At 53.5% G+C, this 18,638-nt stretch overlaps 1 protein-coding gene across 1 annotated transcript; it reads left to right on the forward strand.

Moving 5' to 3' along the window:
- The first annotated feature begins 12,411 nt into the window (after positions 1-12,411).
- LOC107275720 (probable pectate lyase 4) lies at positions 12,412-13,838 on the forward strand. Its single transcript, XM_015794203.3, has 2 exons — positions 12,412-13,208; positions 13,316-13,838. The coding sequence occupies exons 1-2, from the start codon at positions 12,433-12,435 to the stop codon at positions 13,692-13,694; spliced, it is 1,155 nt and encodes a 384-aa protein (XP_015649689.1). The 5' UTR covers positions 12,412-12,432; the 3' UTR covers positions 13,695-13,838.
- The last annotated feature ends 4,800 nt before the right edge of the window (positions 13,839-18,638 follow it).

The following is an 18,638-nucleotide window of genomic DNA, read 5'->3' on the forward strand; positions in this document are numbered from 1 at the left end:
GGCCCTGAGGCCACTGCGGGAAGGCCGCACTTAACGCCCTTTGACCCCGAGGCTAACCCTGTGCTGACTCGACCCGGGAAAGAGCAGGGAGAAGAGGCCCCCGAGCCGAACGGAGGCCAGAGGCCCCTGACGACCGGAGTTGGCCCTTTGCCCGCTTGTCCGACGATGCCAGGAGCCCCCGACCCCCAGGACGGCCCCGAGGCCACTGAGGGAAGGCCCCTCCTGTCGTCCTCCGACCCCGAGGTCGTCGGCACAGAAGACGAGTGCGCCCCGAGGGGCCACTTAGACGGAGAACGCCCCGGGGGTACGGCCCATAGCGAAGAGGATCGGCCCCGCCGAAAGGCGCAGCGGCCTGTCTACTTTGTTAGTGAGGCCCTCCGGGACGCCAAGACCCGATACCCGCAGGCCCAGAAAATGCTTTACGCTATTCTGATGGCCTCGAGGAAACTGCGCCATTATTTCCAGGCGCATCGGGTCACTGTGGTCACGTCTTACCCCCTCGGTCAAATCTTGCATAATCGAGAGGGTACAGGACGAGTGGTAAAATGGGCAATCGAGCTTTCTGAGTTCGATCTGCACTTTGAACCACGCCACGCTATCAAGAGCCAGGCCCTCGCTGATTTTGTGGCGGAGTGGACCCCGGCTCCAGAGACCGTCTCAATACCCGAGGCCAGCACGGACCCCACACAGCTGCCTCACGCCGCCCACTGGGTGATGCAATTCGACGGTTCTCTGTCTCTTCAGGGCGCCGGTGCAGGGGTCACGTTGACCTCTCCAAACGGAGACGTCCTCAGATACTTGGTCCGTCTCGACTTTCGAGCGACTAACAATATGGCAGAGTACGAGGGACTCCTTGCCGGACTCAGAGTGGCAGCTGGACTGGGGATCCGCCGCCTCTTGGTATTAGGCGACTCCCAGCTAGTCGTTAATCAGGTCTGTAAGGAGTACCGGTGCTCTGACCCACAGATGGACGCCTACGTACGCCAAGTGCGGCGTATGGAGCGCCATTTTGACGGGATAGAGCTTCGGCATGTGCCCAGACGGGATAATGTGATTGCCGACGAACTCTCACGGCTCGCGTCCTCGCGAGCCCAGACCCCACCGGGCGCCTTTGAAGAAAGGCTTACCCAGCCGTCGGCGCGACCCGATCCCTTAGGGGAGACGGATGTGCCTGACCGGCCCCCGAGGCCCGTCGGAGTCCAGGCCTCGGGACCCGAAGGGAGCGCTTCAAGCTCCCTTAGATTGATTGCTTGGATCTCTGAGATCCAAACATACCTCACAGATAAGACTCTACCTGAGGACCGCGAAGGGAGTGAACGCGTACAACGCATTTCCAAACGCTATGTGCTGGTAGAAGGGACCCTCTATCGGCGCGCGGCTAACGGAATCCTCCTGAAGTGCATTCCTCAGGAACAAGGCGTTGAGCTTCTTGCTGACATCCATGAGGGCGAGTGCGGAGCCCATTCCGCCTCGCGTACCCTGGTTGGCAAGGCCTTTCGTCAAGGATTTTATTGGCCGACGGCTCTCAATGACGCAGTTGATCTGGTCCGGCGATGCAGAGCGTGTCAGTTCCACGCCAAGCAAATCCATCAGCCGGCCCAGGCTCTGCAGATCATACCGCTGTCATGGCCATTTGCTGTCTGGGGGCTTGATATCCTGGGACCGTTCAAACGGGCCCCGGGCGGGTTCGAGTATCTGTATGTTGCGATCGACAAGTTCACTAAGTGGCCCGAGGCTTATCCGGTTGTCAAGATCGATAAGCACTCTGCTTTTAAATTCATTAAGGGCGTCACGGCCCGTTTTGGAGTGCCTAACCGTATTATTACGGATAATGGCACCCAATTCACTAGTGAACTCTTCGGCGACTACTGCGAAGACATGGGCATCAAGCTCTGCTTCGCCTCACCTGCCCACCCCAGAAGCAATGGCCAAGTGGAGCGCGCCAATGCAGAAATCCTTAAAGGCCTCAAAACCAAGACCTTCAACATTCTCAAGAAGCACGGCGATTCATGGATTGAGGAGTTGCCAGCGGTGCTCTGGGCAAACCGAACCACACCAAGCCGAGCGACCGGGGAAACGCCTTTCTTCCTCGTCTACGGCGCGGAAGCGGTTCTCCCATCTGAGATCACCCTGAGGTCTCCTCGGGCCACCCTGTACTGCGAGGCTGATCAAGATCAGCTTCGTAGAGATGACCTCGACTACTTGGAAGAGCGAAGGCGGCGCGCGGCCCTCCGAGCTGCGCGCTACCAGCAGAGCCTGCGGCGCTACCATCAGCGCCACGTCCGGGCCCGATCACTCTGCGTCGACGACCTCGTCCTACGCCGCGTCCAAACGCGTGCTGGATTGAGCAAGCTCTCACCAATGTGGGAGGGTCCGTATCGAGTGATCGGCGTCCCCCGGCCGGGCTCCGTACGGCTGGCCACGGGCGACGGCACTGAGCTGCCGAACCCGTGGAACATCGAACACCTTCGTCGCTTCTACCCCTGAGGGGGGGGTCGGGTGTCAGGTTTCGGGCTCGGGCTAACCCCGCACCCCCCTCGGGTGTGCAGGGTTAGCCGGGGGCTACCACACATGCACAGCCTTACTTTTCTTATTTCAGCATTTCAATAAAAGCAGTTTCAATTTCCTAAAGGTTGTGTCTGTGCCGTTTTTCCTTCTGAAGAATCTTAACTTGAAATAAGGTCACTCGTGCTCAACCTTGTCCTCGGGGGCTCGGTTCGGTCAGCTAAAATCGCCAAGCGGGGCCCAGAACCGAGCCGTGCCCCGGGGCATGGTGAACTCCGGGGGGGAATCGGCAAAAACCCACAATCGGGTCACCCATAACCCTCGATCACCATGTTCCCGGCCTGGCCAGTCTCGACATGTGGATCTCCCCAGGCATTAGCCCCGACCCGAGCCATCTGAGGATCGGGACTTGAGCACGAGCCCTTAAATCAAGCTAAAATGCAAAAGGACCACGGCACAAATCATCCTCAACTCATATGTATAGCAAAATAAAGTTAACATAGAAATTTTTCATCATTTTTGATTGCAGATTAACTTGATCTATACAAAAGAGGCATGAAGGCCTTAGAAGAAAGAAAAAGAAAAAAGTAAAGATTGGCGGGGGCCTGGGGGCTCATTCCAATGCGCCCGGGTCGCCGGCCTCGTCGCCACCGTCGTCCTCACCGCTGGCATCGCCCTCCTCGTCGGAGCTGGGGGCGAACGCGAGCCGAGGGGCCGACCCCTCGAAGCCGTTGACGATGTGGTCGGCAGCGTCCCCGACCCGCGCGCGCGCGTCGTCCTCGGTCCCGGGAGGGAACTCCTCCAGCGCCATCCATGGAGAGAAGTTGGGGTCCCGGGCCTGGTAACTCGCCAGCACGAGTTCGACCGCTCCCCGCGCGAGGTCCCTCGAGGATGACTTGATGGTCTTCTCGAGCTCCTCGGGGAGTCGTTCGAGGACCCAGGCCATCCTGTTGAGGTGCGGAGCGAGGCCTTCCAGGTTGGCGGGGCGCATCCTCGACTGGCCTTTCCAGAGGCCCGCTTGCCGACCGGCGCGATCCATGCGGGAGACCGAGTCCCAAAGCATGTCGGGCCCCATCTCGCCCGCCAAGCGGAGGGCCTCGGCCTCCCCGATGGAGGAGTCCAGCGCTCGCTGCATCTCTGCGACGGTGTGTTCGGCGGCTGCGAGGCGGGCGGCTAAGTCGCTTTCGCCCGCGGCCGCCCCGCCGATAGGCGCCCTCGCGTCCAGCTCCTTTTCCCGCGCCTCGAGGTCAGCAGCCCGCTGCTCCAGTGCGGCTCTCTCGGCGCGGACGCATTCCAGATTTCGGCGCGCCTGCTCCTCCTGCGCTCCCTCGCGGAGGGACAGGCTGTCCGCCAGCCGTTGCGTCGTGGCCTCGGCCTCCTCGAGAGCTCGCTCCCGCTCAGCGAGTGTATCCTCGCGGAGGCGGAGCGCGGACTCCTCCTCGGCGCAGGCGGCCTCATGCGCCGCCAGCGTCGCCTCTCGGAGACCAGCGGCGGCCTCGCGGTCCGTCAAGCCCCTCTCCACGGCGCCGGCGTGCTCTTCCAGCGCCATGGCACGGGCCTCAAGGGCCTCTTCGCGCCGCCGCAACGCCGCTTCAGCCTCTGTTGCTCGCTGCTCTCGGGCGGCGGCGGCGTCGAGGACCCCCTGGGCGGCGTCGAGCTTTTTCTTTAGCTCCGCCTCCCAGCTCCCGTGTTGAAGGCGGAGGGAGTCCTGCGCCTCGATCATCGCGGTGGTGGCGACGAGGGCGGCCTCTCGCTCCTCCTCCACCTCTCGGGCGATCTCCGCCAGCGCCGCCTTGCGGGCTTCAAGCTCCGAGATATGGCGGCGGTGGGCCTTACGGCCCACCTCCACCATGGCGTCCACCGAGCGCCGCCCCTCCTCGACGCGCGCCCATGCGGCCTCGAGCTCCGCTCGTTCCGCTCGCAAGGCCTCCACCTGGGCGCTAAATCCATCTAGCACCGCGGTGTTTGCGGCGGCCAAGGCCTGCATAATGGGCTCGGCGCTCACCGGGGCGACGGAAGATGAGGAGAAAAGCCGCCTTGGAGAAAATGCGACGCGGCTTGGCCCCCCGGAGGATGCGCTGGGCTCGGGGATGTCCCCCGGGCCCGTTTGATCCTGGGCGTCGCCCGGTGAGGTAGGCCCAGGCGATGCGCCCGCAGCCTCGTCGCGAGCCGCCTCGGAGGATGTCGCCTGAGGGCCGCCCGAGGGAGTGGGCCCAAGTGACGCGCCAGCAGCAGCTGTCGCCTCAGCCTGGCGAGCCCGGGCGGCCTCCTCCCGGGCAGCTTCTTCGGCTTGGCGAGCCCGGGCGGCCTCCTCCCGAGCAGCCTCCTCCGCTTGGCGAACCCGGGCGGCCTCCCGGGCGGCCTCTTCGGCTTCCCGAAGGCGATCTGCGGCTTCACGCCGGTCAGATTCTCGCCTCCGCTCCTCTGCAGCCGCCGGATCTTCGACCTCGGACTGGCCGGACTTGGGGTGGCGGGAGGAATGCGACGGGACATTGCTGAAGCAGAAGAAAAAACCAGAAGACGAACAAAATGAGTAAGAAAAAACTTGCTTTTGGGATGGAAGAAAAGACGATCGCAAAGAGAGCGAGACGAACCTGCGAGGGGGTCGGGTGAATGACCACCTTGGAGGGGAAATCAGGTTTCCCCGGCATGGTTCCGTCTCCCCCGTCTTGCGGAGCCGCTTCTTCTTGCGCACCCCCTCGGGCTGCGATGTTGGCGCGGCCCCCTCCGGGCGCCGACTGCTGGCACGCGCCGCCCCGCCCCCTCAGGGAGGAGATGGGGGAGGTGTTCCTCCCAGCTTCCTCTTCCCCTGGGCGTCGGCAGGGCGGCTGCTCCCCGAGCCCCCGACGCGGGGCCCAGAAGCACGACCCCCTCCTGGGGCAGGTTGTTCCCCCCGGCGGCGCTCGCCCGCGCCGTCGTGGCCCTTAGGGGCTCTCTCCTCTGAGGCCCCGACCCCCATCATAATGGTTAGAATGGAGACGCGGTCGGGATCGCTGCAGAGGGGGAGGATCTCCTGAGGAAGGCGAGACGCCTCCGCGGAGCTAAGATTCAGCACCCTTTGGACCACGATCTTGAAGTCCTCGGGAGCCCAATCCCATCTGGCTCCCTGGTGGGTCCGCATGTAGTCTTCAGGCCCAGTGTACTCCCAGGCGCTCCGGGCGCGCCGTTGGAGCGGCGCAATCCGGCGACGGAGGTAATCGCCGTACACCATGGCCCCGGTGAGCCCTTGGGATCGCAGGCCCGCCAGGCGGTCGAGGACGGCGTCGTACTCCTCCCCCAGATCTACCGGCGCCCGCCAGCTGGAGACCTGCGCCGGGGGCTGGCTTGGAAGTCGGAGGCGCGCTTCGTCGGCGAGGGGGGTGTAGAACCAGTCGCTCTTCCAGTCGTCCCACTTCTTGCGGAGGACGCAGGGGATGTAGCGGTTCAACACCGGCCCCCGCGGCTGGAAGTAGCAGCCGCCAACCACCGACGGTGGTGACACCGACTGCACGGTGAAGAACCACCGGAACAGCTGAAGAGAGGGGCGCACCCCAATGAACATCTCGCACAGGTGCGCGAAGATGGCCAATGTCATCACCGCATTGGGGGTGAGGTGCGCCATCTGGAGATCGTAGAACTCCAGGACATCCATGAAGAAATGAGAAAATGGCGGGACCAGCCCAGCCATTGCGAAGGGGAGGAAGAAGATGGACCGCCCCGGGTAGTCTGGTGCCGGGCGCCCCTCGCCCAGCATCACTATCTCCCGACCGGTGGCGGACTCAGGCATGAAGCGGCGCGGCAGTCCGGCGTGCCTCTCGTTCACGATGCGGGAAGGCGGTAGTACACTGCCGTCGAGCAGAACAGAGCCCCGTGCCATGGCGGTGGAGGAAGAGATGATTGAGAACGAGCGCGTGTGGCGAAAGTAGGGCGTAGCAGAGAAAGAGTTAGAGCTCAGGCGGCGAAGGCAAGAGGAACAATGGCGAAAGGAAGGAAGCAAATCCTTTTCTCGATGCTTTTATACCCTTGCCATCGCTGGGCCTGGCTCCTCGTTTCTCGCGCCCACTACCTCGCTCCCTCGTATCTCGCTATCTCGCTCCCTCGTTTCCCGTGCCCACGCTTCCACTAATCCCATTCGCCCGCTTACGGCGCATGAAGTGGATATGCGGTTGAGGCGATCGAAACGGATTGTATCGTGCGCGCGTTAATTACGCTCGCCGACCGAAGCGGCGTTGCCGTATCTCCGGGCGAGACGAATCTGCTCGCCCAGATTCGCGCGCTGCTCAAGTGGTGTGGCAGTCTTGAATAGACCGCCCATTATGGACAACCAAAGTTACCAATACCAATGTGCATGGATTGAGACCGTTGGGTATTTTGCCCAACTACGGAGACCGGTCCCACCTGTCACCAGGCTTTAGGGGGGGCGTCACACCTGACCGCTTCCCTTGGGAAGGGAAATTGCTCTGGCATAACGCCGGGGGCTACTGTCGGTGATATGGGACCAGGAGTATCATGACCAGAGGCTTGAGGCAGACGCAATCGCCCACGTGGCCTGGCACCTTCGGGGACGTCGGGCCCGAGGGTGAGGTGTCCGCCCTCCTCCTGATTTCCCCCGAGGGGGGGTCGGGTTACGCTTGCCCCGGCCCCGAGGGCCGAGGCACCCCGACCCCTTAAAGAAGTCTGCGCCACATGTATGGGATAAGTGAGCACAGCTGTGCTCACCTAACAGCATTTATTACAGTCTGGTCAAGCGTGTCACACTGCATGTAACGCAGTACAGCACGCTCTTTTATCCGGTCTGTGACCAGTCACAGACCGGTCAGATCAAGGGTTAGGTGGCAACTGGCGGTCTGACGCGCGCCTTGCCCCATCCCGTCAAGACGAAAGCCTCTAGGCAACTCGTCTCAAGCCGGAGCTAGCGTGTTATCTCTTAGAGATGGCACGTTAGCCCTGGTTAGATTTATACCAGGCTTCATCCTAACCATTACAGGCAAGGTGTTACACAAAGAAGGGCAAACATGCATGTTGTTAAACTGACACGTGGTGGACAAGAATGACCGGTCTGGCACTGGTCGCGTCAGCAACGGGCAGCCACGATCCCACGTTGCGCCTGTCTCCGCCGGGAGTGGAGGTAGGTGTGGGCAGTCCCATCGGAGTGTCATTTGGACAGCAACCATACCAATCTTCGTCCATAAAGAGAAGAAAAGTCCAGTTTAGAAAGAGAAGGGTGCATGTGGTATCCCCTTGAAGTATAAAAGGAGGACCTTGCCCATAGAGAAGAGGGGATTCTGGCCAGATTTAGAGGCTAGAGCGGGGGAGAAGGGGGCGGACACCTTGTAGCTCATTCATACACCAATCCGCAAAAACACAGGAGTAGGGTATTACGCTTCGCAGCGGCCCGAACCTGTATACATCGTCGTGTCTCGTGTGTCTTGCCGACGAGTAATCTTACCACATACAGAGAGAGCTTGAGACCTCACCCTAAGCCCCCGGCCGAACCGGCAAAGGGGGGCCTGCGCGGTCTCCCGGTGAGGAGCCACGAGCTCCGTCAGTGCTCATGCCACCAGTTTAGGATATTGAAGTCATCGTCGAATTGGTTGACAGTGTCACTATCAAGATAGGCAGACAACTCAGAGGCATTCAAGTTAGCATTAGAAGAAACAGCCTGAATCAAAGCAGTAGCAGAAGTTCTCCTGGAAAATGGACCAGCACCAAGTCCAGAACCTGGACTGGCACTAGCACCAAGTCCAGCACCAGGTACAGAACCTGGACTGGCACCAGCACCAAGTCCAGAACCTGGACTGGCACCAGCACCATGTCCAAGTGCATCACTGGCACCAAAAATCTTTCCCCAGGCTATCTTTTTCTTACCAGCAGTACTACCTGGGGTTGTTCTTTGCAATCTCACAGCACCAAACTTACTTTCATACTTAGAGAAAATGTCAGACAATGCAGCCCTAACCTCAGTTAAATAAGTAGAGTAATCAGAGGTCAAAATTTGTGACATAATTTGTACAACATTGTTAAAACCTCTGATCTTAGCCCTAGGATCCAAGATAAAAGCAAATGAATACAGAAATGGAATCTCAGACCAGTATGCCAAGAACTTACTTTTCATGGGAACAACAACATTTCTAAAGTTATTATCATTCTCATAAGTATTAAGATGTCCAGCAATCTCAAGAATGTGATGCATAATTAATGGAGATGTTGGATAATAAACACCAGACAAAATAACAGTTGAATCATAAAATTTTTCAAGGAATAAAAGCACAGTTTCAGCAATTGTCCAGTGCAAATCAGTAAGCAATAGTCTACCATTTTCCCTAGGATAATGAGTTTCAATAAACAATGAAAAAAGCTCCTTATGTGGGAAGAGATGCTTAAGCATTAGATAAGTTGCATTCCATCTAACATCCATGTCCAAACCAAACTTACGAGGTCGAACACCCTTAGCAATACACCAGTTTTTGTATAAAGCAATGCGCTGATTAGATGCATTCACAAATGAGATGGCTGTTCTAAAATCTTGAAGCATGGGTTTGAAAACTTCTAGACCAGCCTTAACAATCAAGTTGATTATATGACATGCACAGCGCTGATGCAAATATAAATCACCAACATATGCAGACAACTTAGGTTTTAGAAAATCAATTGCCTTAGTATTAGAAGAGGCATTGTCTAGAGTAATAGAAAAAACCTTATCAGTCAAACCATATTCTTCAACAACAGAAAGCACACGTTTAGAAATATTCTCAGCAGTGTGCTTCACATCAATCAGCACCAGACCCAAAATCCTTTTCTCTAATTGCCAATCAGAATTAACATAATGAGCAACCTCCTTAGCATTACCAGACCATATATCAGATGTCAAAGCAACAGACTTAACAGACTTGAACCTCTCAATAAGCATAGCACGACTCTTGTCAAAGTACTTAAAAACATCTCTACTAATAGTTTGCCTAGAGACAGCTTGGAATCTAGGGTTATGAGCATTCTGAATGTACTCCTCAAAAGCAGGAGATTGACCAAAATTAAGTGGCAAATCCTCTACAGCAATCAATTTAACTAACTCCGTTCTAGCATAATCAGGATCATATTCCCATGGACGAACAGTACCATCAGCATTGAACTTAAGCATAGACTGAGACAAATTACTAGCAGTTCTAGGTTTGCATGACTTGAGATGCCTAAGCAAATGACCAGCGCCACCAGATGAATGAGCAGAGAAAGTTTTTTTGCAATGATTGCATTTAGCAGAAACGTGAACCTTCACGCCATTGCGTGATTCAAAGAGTTCTTCGAAGTCATCCCATACCTTGGATGATCTTGGTCGCTTGTTAGTAGCACTGGAGTCGGTGCCAGACGGCACGCCTGAGCCACCATCACCGTCACCGCCACCGGTACCGTCCACGTCCGGCTCCGTCTCCGGCTGCGACCCATCGAAGTGAGGAGGTGACGAAGTGATTCCGAACACCTGCACGCGTTCCTCCTCTAAGTCATCTTCGTCATCACCCCGCATCCCCATCAACCTCAACTCGTGGTTGCAAGAGGATGGATCGTCCATCGTCGGCACTTCGGTTCCTCAACGGCGGCTACCGCTCAGCGACCTGCAAGACACACAGAATGAGAGAAGAGAGCAGTTAGGGACCGGAGAGAAGTAGAAAACCAAGAGAGGAGAGAGGAGCAGAGATAGGTGTGTACGGTGTACCTGCGCATCTGGAGCACCGGAGTTGCCGTTGATGATAGAGATCAACGGATCTACAAGAAGAAGATAGCAGAGACTGGGTTTGGGGAGTGATGTGACAAAGAGCTCACGAAGAAACGGCGAGCGGGCAAGAGTGGCAAAAAAAATGAAAAAGAAAGAGGAAATCGAGAGCACGGCCGACGATCCGAAGACTGGAGAGGCGGAGACGAGACAAGGTCACGGATCCGGAGAGGCGGCGACCCTCGGTGGTAGATCCGGCGAGGCGTTCATCAGAGACGGCGACGGAGAGGGATGGAGAGATGGAGGCGTGGTCGCGTGGAGGTGGAGGCGTGGATCGACGGAGGCGGAAGCGGAGACGGAGCGGTCAAGGCGGAGGCGGAGGCGTGCGTGGATCGGCGGAGGCGGCTAGGGTTAGGGTTAGGGTTGTGAGGGAGGCGGACTGGCGGAGGCGAGAGGACGCGGCGGCCTTTATATATGAGGCGCGGGCGTGCGGCGGCGGCTCCCGATGGGCCTCGTCAGGCCGTGCCTACCGTTATACAGGCCTGGGCCGTGCCGGCCCAGCGTGCTGCTGCGGGAGCCTAGGCACGGCCCGGCTGTCGGGCTAGGCCGGCACGGGCACGAACACTGACGGGCCGGGCCGTGCTTGGGCCGGGCCAAACGCCCGTGCCTTGGGCCGGGCCGTCGGGCTGCGGTCCATATGGCCATCTATATGAGGTTTCAATTTAGCTGCAAGCAGTTCGATCATGAAACATATGATATCGCCTTTTGAAGTTCTTAATTAATTGGCGGCCGGGTGCTTAGTTAATGGAAATATTCCCTTGGCTTTACAAGTTTACATTGATTACACGGGATTTAATTAGAAAATCACATGGTTAGATTGGGGAATTTCTTGCCGATGTTGTAGATCTAAGAAACAAATCCATTATGCAGCAGAGTGGACATACCACTACTACAAAAGTGATTTTTTTTTTACGAACTCCCATCATTTTTACAAACGGACCATAACTAGTGGCGTCTGCAAAAATCGAGCGCCATTTTCGAAGACGGCTGCTTAAGACGCCCGTATGGAAAAATCGATTTTCCCATACGGGCCTTTTAAGAAGTCAGCATGCAAAAATGACCTCATTTTTGCATGCGGCTCACTTAAGCGCCCACATGGAAAAATCGATTTTTCCATACGGGCGTATTAAGTAGCCGCTTGCAAAAATAAAATTTGAAAAATTTAAAACTAGTGTATCTCACTCATATGAACTCCAAATTAGATATTCTTTTTCCTAAATGTTTCTAAAATCATGCTCTATCATGTTATTGTTCTTACTGGTATTATTTTGGCTATTTTTTCTTGTGAATTTGTTTTATCAATAAAAATTTAAATGTCAAAACTTCAAATAATATTTTGAAGCAGTAAATGTTTCAGCTGAAAAATTTATCAATAACAAAGTTGTATAACTCATCAAGATCTATAAGTTCTATTTTGATTATTTCTTCATCCGACAAAGTGATTTGTAAGATTGTTCACAAAATGGGATTTTCGCATGCGGTTGCGCCGGCCGCATGCAAAAAGAGTGATTTTTGCATACCTTCTCCCCCATGTGGTTGGGGCAACTGCATGCAAAGATCCTATTCGCCCGTATGCAAAAAGCCAATCTGTAGTAGTGTATGTCAGTTTGTGACGAAACAAAGAGTTCAAACCGCTGTGATAATTTAAGAGGGTGTAGCTATATTTATGGCATCATATTTTTCAAAAAAAAAGTTGGCATGTATTTACATTGTATAAGTTCCTAAATTACACAAAATTACATATGTAAATTCTAAAATTACATATTATGTAAATTACATATTATGTAAGTAGAGTGCATAATTTTTTACATGGAGATAGTAAAGGAACGTGATCGGATAAATCACAGCGAGCAGCACTGGTGCATATGTATGTACGAACTAAGCATGCGTGCATGCATAAGTACGAACTAGTGCTTGCACAGTCCTGCACGAATCTAAAAGAAAATTTGAGGGCTAACGAACTGACTAAAATCAGAGAAGATTTATGGCGACATAGACACATAGTTATAGCAAAACCGTTTAAGAGCTAAATAACCTATATAATGCTGTTAACAAACAATAACTCAGCAAAGCTGAAACTGTTTCCCTCCTTAAATGGAGAGCACACGACGCATTTGAAATCTATAAGAGGTGTCAATTCTCCGCGCCAGCAAGATCGAGGTCGAGCAAGCCCTTCCTCGATCATGGCCAACCGCAATGTACCAATGCTTCTGCCCCTCGCCGTCCTCTTCCTCCTCGGCAGCGGCGGCGTCGCCACCGCCGCGAACGTGATCGACCGGTGCTGGCGCGGCCAGCGCAACTGGGCCGCCGACCGGCAGCGTCTGGCCGTGTGCTCGGTGGGCTTCGCCGGCAAGATGCGGCAGAACCGCGGCGCCGGCGTGGTCGCCTACACGGTCACCGACCCGAGCGACGACCCCGTCCGGCCGCGGCCCGGCACGCTCCGGTACGGCGCGACGGTGCTGCCGGCGAAGGTGTGGATCACCTTCGCGCGCGACATGCGCATCAGGCTGGCCCAGCCGCTGTACGTCAAGAACTTCACCACCATCGACGGCCGCGGCGCCGACGTGCACGTCGCCGGCGGGGCCGGCATCGTGCTGTACCACGCGAGGGACGTGATCGTCCACGGCCTCCACGTGCACGACTGCCGCGCGCAGCCGCCGGGACGGGTGGTCGTCCCGGGTGGCGCCGTGCAGCCCTCCGGCAGCGGCGACGGCGACGCCATCCGCCTGGTGGCGAGCTCCAAGGTGTGGATCGACCACAACACGCTGTCCCGCTGCGAGGACGGCCTGCTCGACGTCACGGTCGGCTCCACCGACGTCACCGTCTCCAACAACTGGTTCCACGACCACGACAAGGTGATGCTCCTCGGCCACGACGACGGCTTCACCACCGACCGCCGCATGCGCGTCACCGTCGCCTTCAACCGCTTCGGCCCAAACGTCAACCAGCGCATGCCAAGGTATAGCCACTAGCCACACACCCGGCCATGAATAATCCGCCACTGGAGGAGCTCGTGCTCGAGCTCGACATCGATCGAACACCTGCTTGGCATTACATTGGATGCAGGATAAGGCACGGGTACGCGCACGTGGTGAACAACCTGTACGATGGGTGGAGGGACTACGCCATTGGAGGGAGCATGGGGCCGAGCGTGAAGAGCCAGGGCAACCTGTTCGCGGCGTCGGGCGGCGCCGGCGACAACAAGAAGGTGACGAGGAGGATGCCGGCCGTGGCGCGCGGCGGCGGCGGCGGCGGGAAGGATCAGTGGCACTTGCACTCGGTCGGCGACGCCTTCGAGAACGGCGCGTTCTTCCGGCAGGTGGGCAACAGGGTGCGGCCCAACTACAATCGGCACCAGGCCTTCTCGGCGGCGAGCGCCGGCGACGTAAGGGCGCTCACCGGCGGCGTCGGCGCTCTCACGTGCTCTGCCACGGCGGCGTGCTGACAATATAATTAACAACGTTAACGCCGCGTGCAAGTTCTGGTTGTGTTTCCTTGACATCTAGTAACATATATCAACATGAGCGGCAGTGGCAATTATGAATTATATGTCAAAATGAATTAAACATAACATTACTAACTAGTAGTAATTGATAGTGCATCCTTTGATGACAAGAACTGTTCACGTTGTTGTTAATCACTTTAATCAATCGCCTTTTATTCCCCACTGGCAGAAAGGAGGATGGAGTGTTCTTTATTCAAAATACACGGTTGACCTTTAGATTTGGACCGCAGTATCATCTATTTGGATCCGTCGTTATGATTTATAGGGTGTTTTTGGTTTAGTGAATGGATTTAGTATCCACGATGAGATGGTACCGTTTAAGGAAAGGGATTACTTATACAACTTTCGATAATGTTTTTAGAGTAAATTGCATCAACGGTATACGGTTAGATGGATTAGTGATGCCCTCGGCCGCCGCTCGAACGTCGCGTTCCACCATCGGAGCCCACCTCCCACTGTTCGCCGTTGAGCACCATCTCTCCTCTCTCCTCCGGCTGGCAATGTCTGCCGCCGTGTGCCCCCCTTTCCCTCTCTAATCCCTCTCCCCTACTTCCCTAGGTGTCACCGCCGCCCATCCTCCCCTTCCTTCACTGAACCGTCGCCGCCGTCACCATCGTTGTCGTCATCTTCCCCGCGCCGGTCGCCACCGTCCCGATGAGCCCCTCCCCTTCTGGGCGCACCGCCGCTCCACGGTGGACACAGCCACCCGTGTCATTGATGGTTGGGGCCCGCCTGTCAGCGCCGGCTCCTCCTCTCGCTGACATCAATGCTCCTTTGTTTAATGCGCAATAATTTACTAAGGCTTGTCTGTTTATAGTAAAAACACAAAGAATCTTCTAAAATTCATAATAAATTCATCCGAGCTTCATTTAAGTCCATTCAAATTGCAATAAATTCATAAAAATGCCTAGAATCTATTAAAAATGGTTTTGTTCCCTGTTTCAGTAGACTTATAGCTTATTTTGCTTGTGTGCTTCGTTTGTCGCGTATATTCCGGCATTTCCAACGCACCAGTTTACTACGAAGTCGTTGCAGAGGTCCTAGCAGTGCCAGAGCAAGGAAAGTCATGCATTACGAATGATCATATTGTGCCTACTTTGCAAATATCTCACTTTCTATTTAAATTGCATTATTTTATATTGTTATGTGGAATGGTTCCTGTTTTACTTAGCCGTAGCTTGTTATCCTTGTATCATTGATAACTTGGGAATTAACATGACTAGATATTGGTTTAGGAGATGCTTGGCCATGATTATATCAACTAGCTCATTATGGGGAATATCACTAATATCTTATACTTGATTAACGATGATGAGATTTGAGATGTACAACCATGGTTATAATTCATCTAAAATATGTCTAATGGTGGGCTCTGGGTGCATGGTTTTGTTAGATGCATCCATGACATTTAAGGACCAGTTCGCGGGAAACTATGGAAGAATTACTGTATACCACAAGCCAACGTGGGCAACGACTGGGCTTGTAGTATAGCTTTTCCCTTCCTGACATATCCAGGAAAGGGTGAGTGTGACAGAGTTTGGATGGGCTCTGCGACAGTCTTTGTGGCTTCCAGATTCACCTGGGCAGAAGAGGGGGCTGCTTACCTTGGTTTTAAGGGTAGGGCGAAACCTATAGTGTGGTGCGCTTGGCTAGGGAGGGTTATGCGAAGGGTCATGTCGCAGTTCCTTTCTGGCATGTCGTGGTGGCATGTCGGCGCACGGTAACGTGTCATGGGGCTGTTTCTCGTGGGTACAATTGTACACTTTTGATCAGAGTAAAACAATTCGAATAGCCGTGCCCGCGGTTATAGGCAATCAACCAGATTCATCGTGATTAGTCTCATCATTAATATTTTGACTTAATGGTACTGATATAGTTCGGGTGGTTGGTTGGGCCTATCACAACGTGGTAGTGATGAGTATTATTGATTAATTTACTTCAATATTTTTACCGCTTTCAACTACTGGTTTAGAACTGCTTTATGCAAAAGAACCCCTAGCCTATCTTGGAAATACTTGCATCCTACCTCCTCTTGGTATGACTTGCTGAGTACAATGGGTAGTACTCAGTCTTGCTCTATCTTTCCCACCCCAGAGTTGGAGTACTTCTCGGATGGAGGTTACTCGAAGGAGTAGGCTTCGTCGCTGCCGTCAAGAATGCCTATGGAGTGGAGTTGCCACGCTGCAAGCGTTGAGTTATTAGTTTAGCTCGCTTTATCTTTCTGCTGCTTTTGTAAGACTTATAATGATGTTTTGTAAGACGTGGATCTGTATGTTAACTTTGTCATTTGTGTATGCTGGTTGGTCCTGGACAAGGGTTTGTTTAATGCACATTCTGCCTGAGATTTCTCGTTCGTGATCTTTTGGGCGTGAAAGACAACGTCCTTCCGAGGAGCGTCGGGGTTTTCATTTCTGTTTTTCATCGAAATTCTGGAATTTCAGCGTCACCAAAATTTATGAAATTTTTGGAATTTTGAAACTTTTTTTGCCCGAAATTATTTGAACATTAACAATGACTGAATTTGATAAATGTTTACCAAATTCACAAAAAGAATGAAAAAATCTTAAAAATTTAGGCGAGATGTTTGCTTCCTGGAGTCTAGTGAAATTACCGAAATTTCGAACCGAAATTGCATTCCTTGAGGAGCGTAGGACTTCAGCCCTACTAAATTCTCTTCCTTCTATTACCTATTTGAGGGACGAGGATTCCTACAGAGGGACGACAGATTCGAGCTGGCATTGTCGCTCCTACGTGGCGAGTTGAGACCACACATATGTAGGAGCACTGTGCATGGCTTGAAGCATATCTATTCGGTGGACCAACCTAAGCAGTGACTCGGTGTAGTTACTCAACCTCTCCGCCTGATCCCCTTCTCTTTCTCGCACTCTCTCTCTCTCTCTCTCTTTCCCCTGATCGTGTAACGCCACCGCTCTGATCCTCAATCGCCTTGGAGTTGTCGCCTCTCCAATATATCGGTTCGATTGATCCACATTTGATGATCGCTCTTCAGGTGCTGCCTGCCGGAATCAACATGTCGAGTTTCCTTAAGTTCAGCCTCTCTTTAATCTCCATTGCTCTCAGTAGCTGCTCTAGGTGGCAGCAGGAGCTCGGGCCGGCGTATCTTAGTACAAAGGTGAGGGTTGTGAGGGGTGGTCATTGCACGTTGATGACCAGCAAGGCCAAGAAACGGCGGTGTTTAGATCCAGAAGGCTCCAAAATACAACGGCCGGTGGTCTCCTCTATTTCCCTAACACTGTCTTATACCCTCCCATGGTTAGCGTCACTACGTCTTCCGCCGGCAACAAAGGGGCAGGAGGTGGAGGCAGGGAGGTGTAGCAGGAGAGGATAGGGTGGTGATGGAGAGGAGGTGCTGACAGAGTGGAGTGGGTGGCTATTGATGAGTTGTCGTCGAAGCCAATCAAGGTAGGTTCAATGGACAGTGCCAATGTAGCCGTTTGTAGTGTTGTTTCTTTTTTTCATTCTACTAGCAAAATACCTATCCGTTGCATTGGGTAACGACGGGAGGGATGAAGTTTGATCTCAATGATTTATTGAAGCATCCAAACATGATAATAAGCATTGGCAACATGTACCGTTATCACAAAGGCATATGTGTGCTTGGAAAATTAGTTCGATCTACATGGGTAGGATGTGGATGATGCTCTTGACGCATGGGCCTGATGATTGTAGCATGGAGGAATGGAGTACCGAACGATGCGATGCTCCAGACGCATGGGCTGATGATTGTAGCATGCAGGAATGGAGTTCGGAACGTTGCTCCTTTGTGCAGGAGGTGATGGTGCAAATTTAAGAGGACATTAATTATTTTAAATTGCAATTTTTTTGTGAAACTTTTATAATTGTTTTTTTACAATCGAATTTTTATGCCCGTGCATTGATTTTTTTATTAGAGAAGTGTATTTTTTACCCGGCCTCTACATCCAACTAGATATATGCAACCTTTTAATCGGGAACTTAGTCCCTCAAATAAGCCGATCTGAAATTTGCTCCTATCACTATTACACAAAAGATTTTTCCGTGCGGTCAAAATGCAATTTTCCGTGTGGAGTTCCTGCCCGTCTACACCCAGGTGTCTGTGAACATCCATATTTTCGCGTGGGGGCAGCCCAACCGCACAGGATAATCCATATTCCCGTGCGGTCAGATTAAGTGGACCGCATGGGATAATTGATTATCCCACGCGGTCAAATTATACCGCCCGCACTACAAGAAATATGACCTTCTGTGACGAATTCCTCGTGACATTGGAGCAATTTGTCATTAGCACATTCCATTTTATAACGATTTGTATGAGATGGGGTGGCGTAGTGACGAAAAAAATGTGTTCGTCGTTAGTACCAACTAGAAATTATCATAAACTCTTTCAATGGGATATTGTGATGAATATTAATTTGTCATAAGGGGCAAAAAGCAAACGTCACATATTTATGACAATATTGTTTTGTCATGATATTTTTTTCCAATTGTTTTCAAAAGAAAAAAATAATTGTTAGTGCAGTTCTTACAGCAGCCCATTTACCCTTCTCCCATCCTTGCCGGCCCATTAGATGAAGTCCACCGCACCCTTCTCCTCCCATCCCTGCCCGACCGACCCATTTAGTGAAGCCCAACATTACCCTTCCTCCGCCCATTAGGCCCAATCCCGGCCAGCCCATTAGGTAAAAAGCCCACTACGATTCCTCCCATAGTTGCCGGCCCGGGAAAAATATGTGTAGCCGGGATTCGAACCGGAGACTTCTTGCTCACCTCTAAATGATCTTTCCACTAGGCTAAGAAGAGAATACATTTCAGAATCTCCTGATTATTTACTAAATGTATATCACGTTCCCAAAATATAGGCTCTGAGAGGCAGTGGCCGTGGGC

Source organism: Oryza sativa, chromosome 8, assembly GCF_034140825.1.
Source record: "Oryza sativa Japonica Group chromosome 8, ASM3414082v1".
NCBI lineage: Eukaryota > Viridiplantae > Streptophyta > Magnoliopsida > Poales > Poaceae > Oryza > Oryza sativa.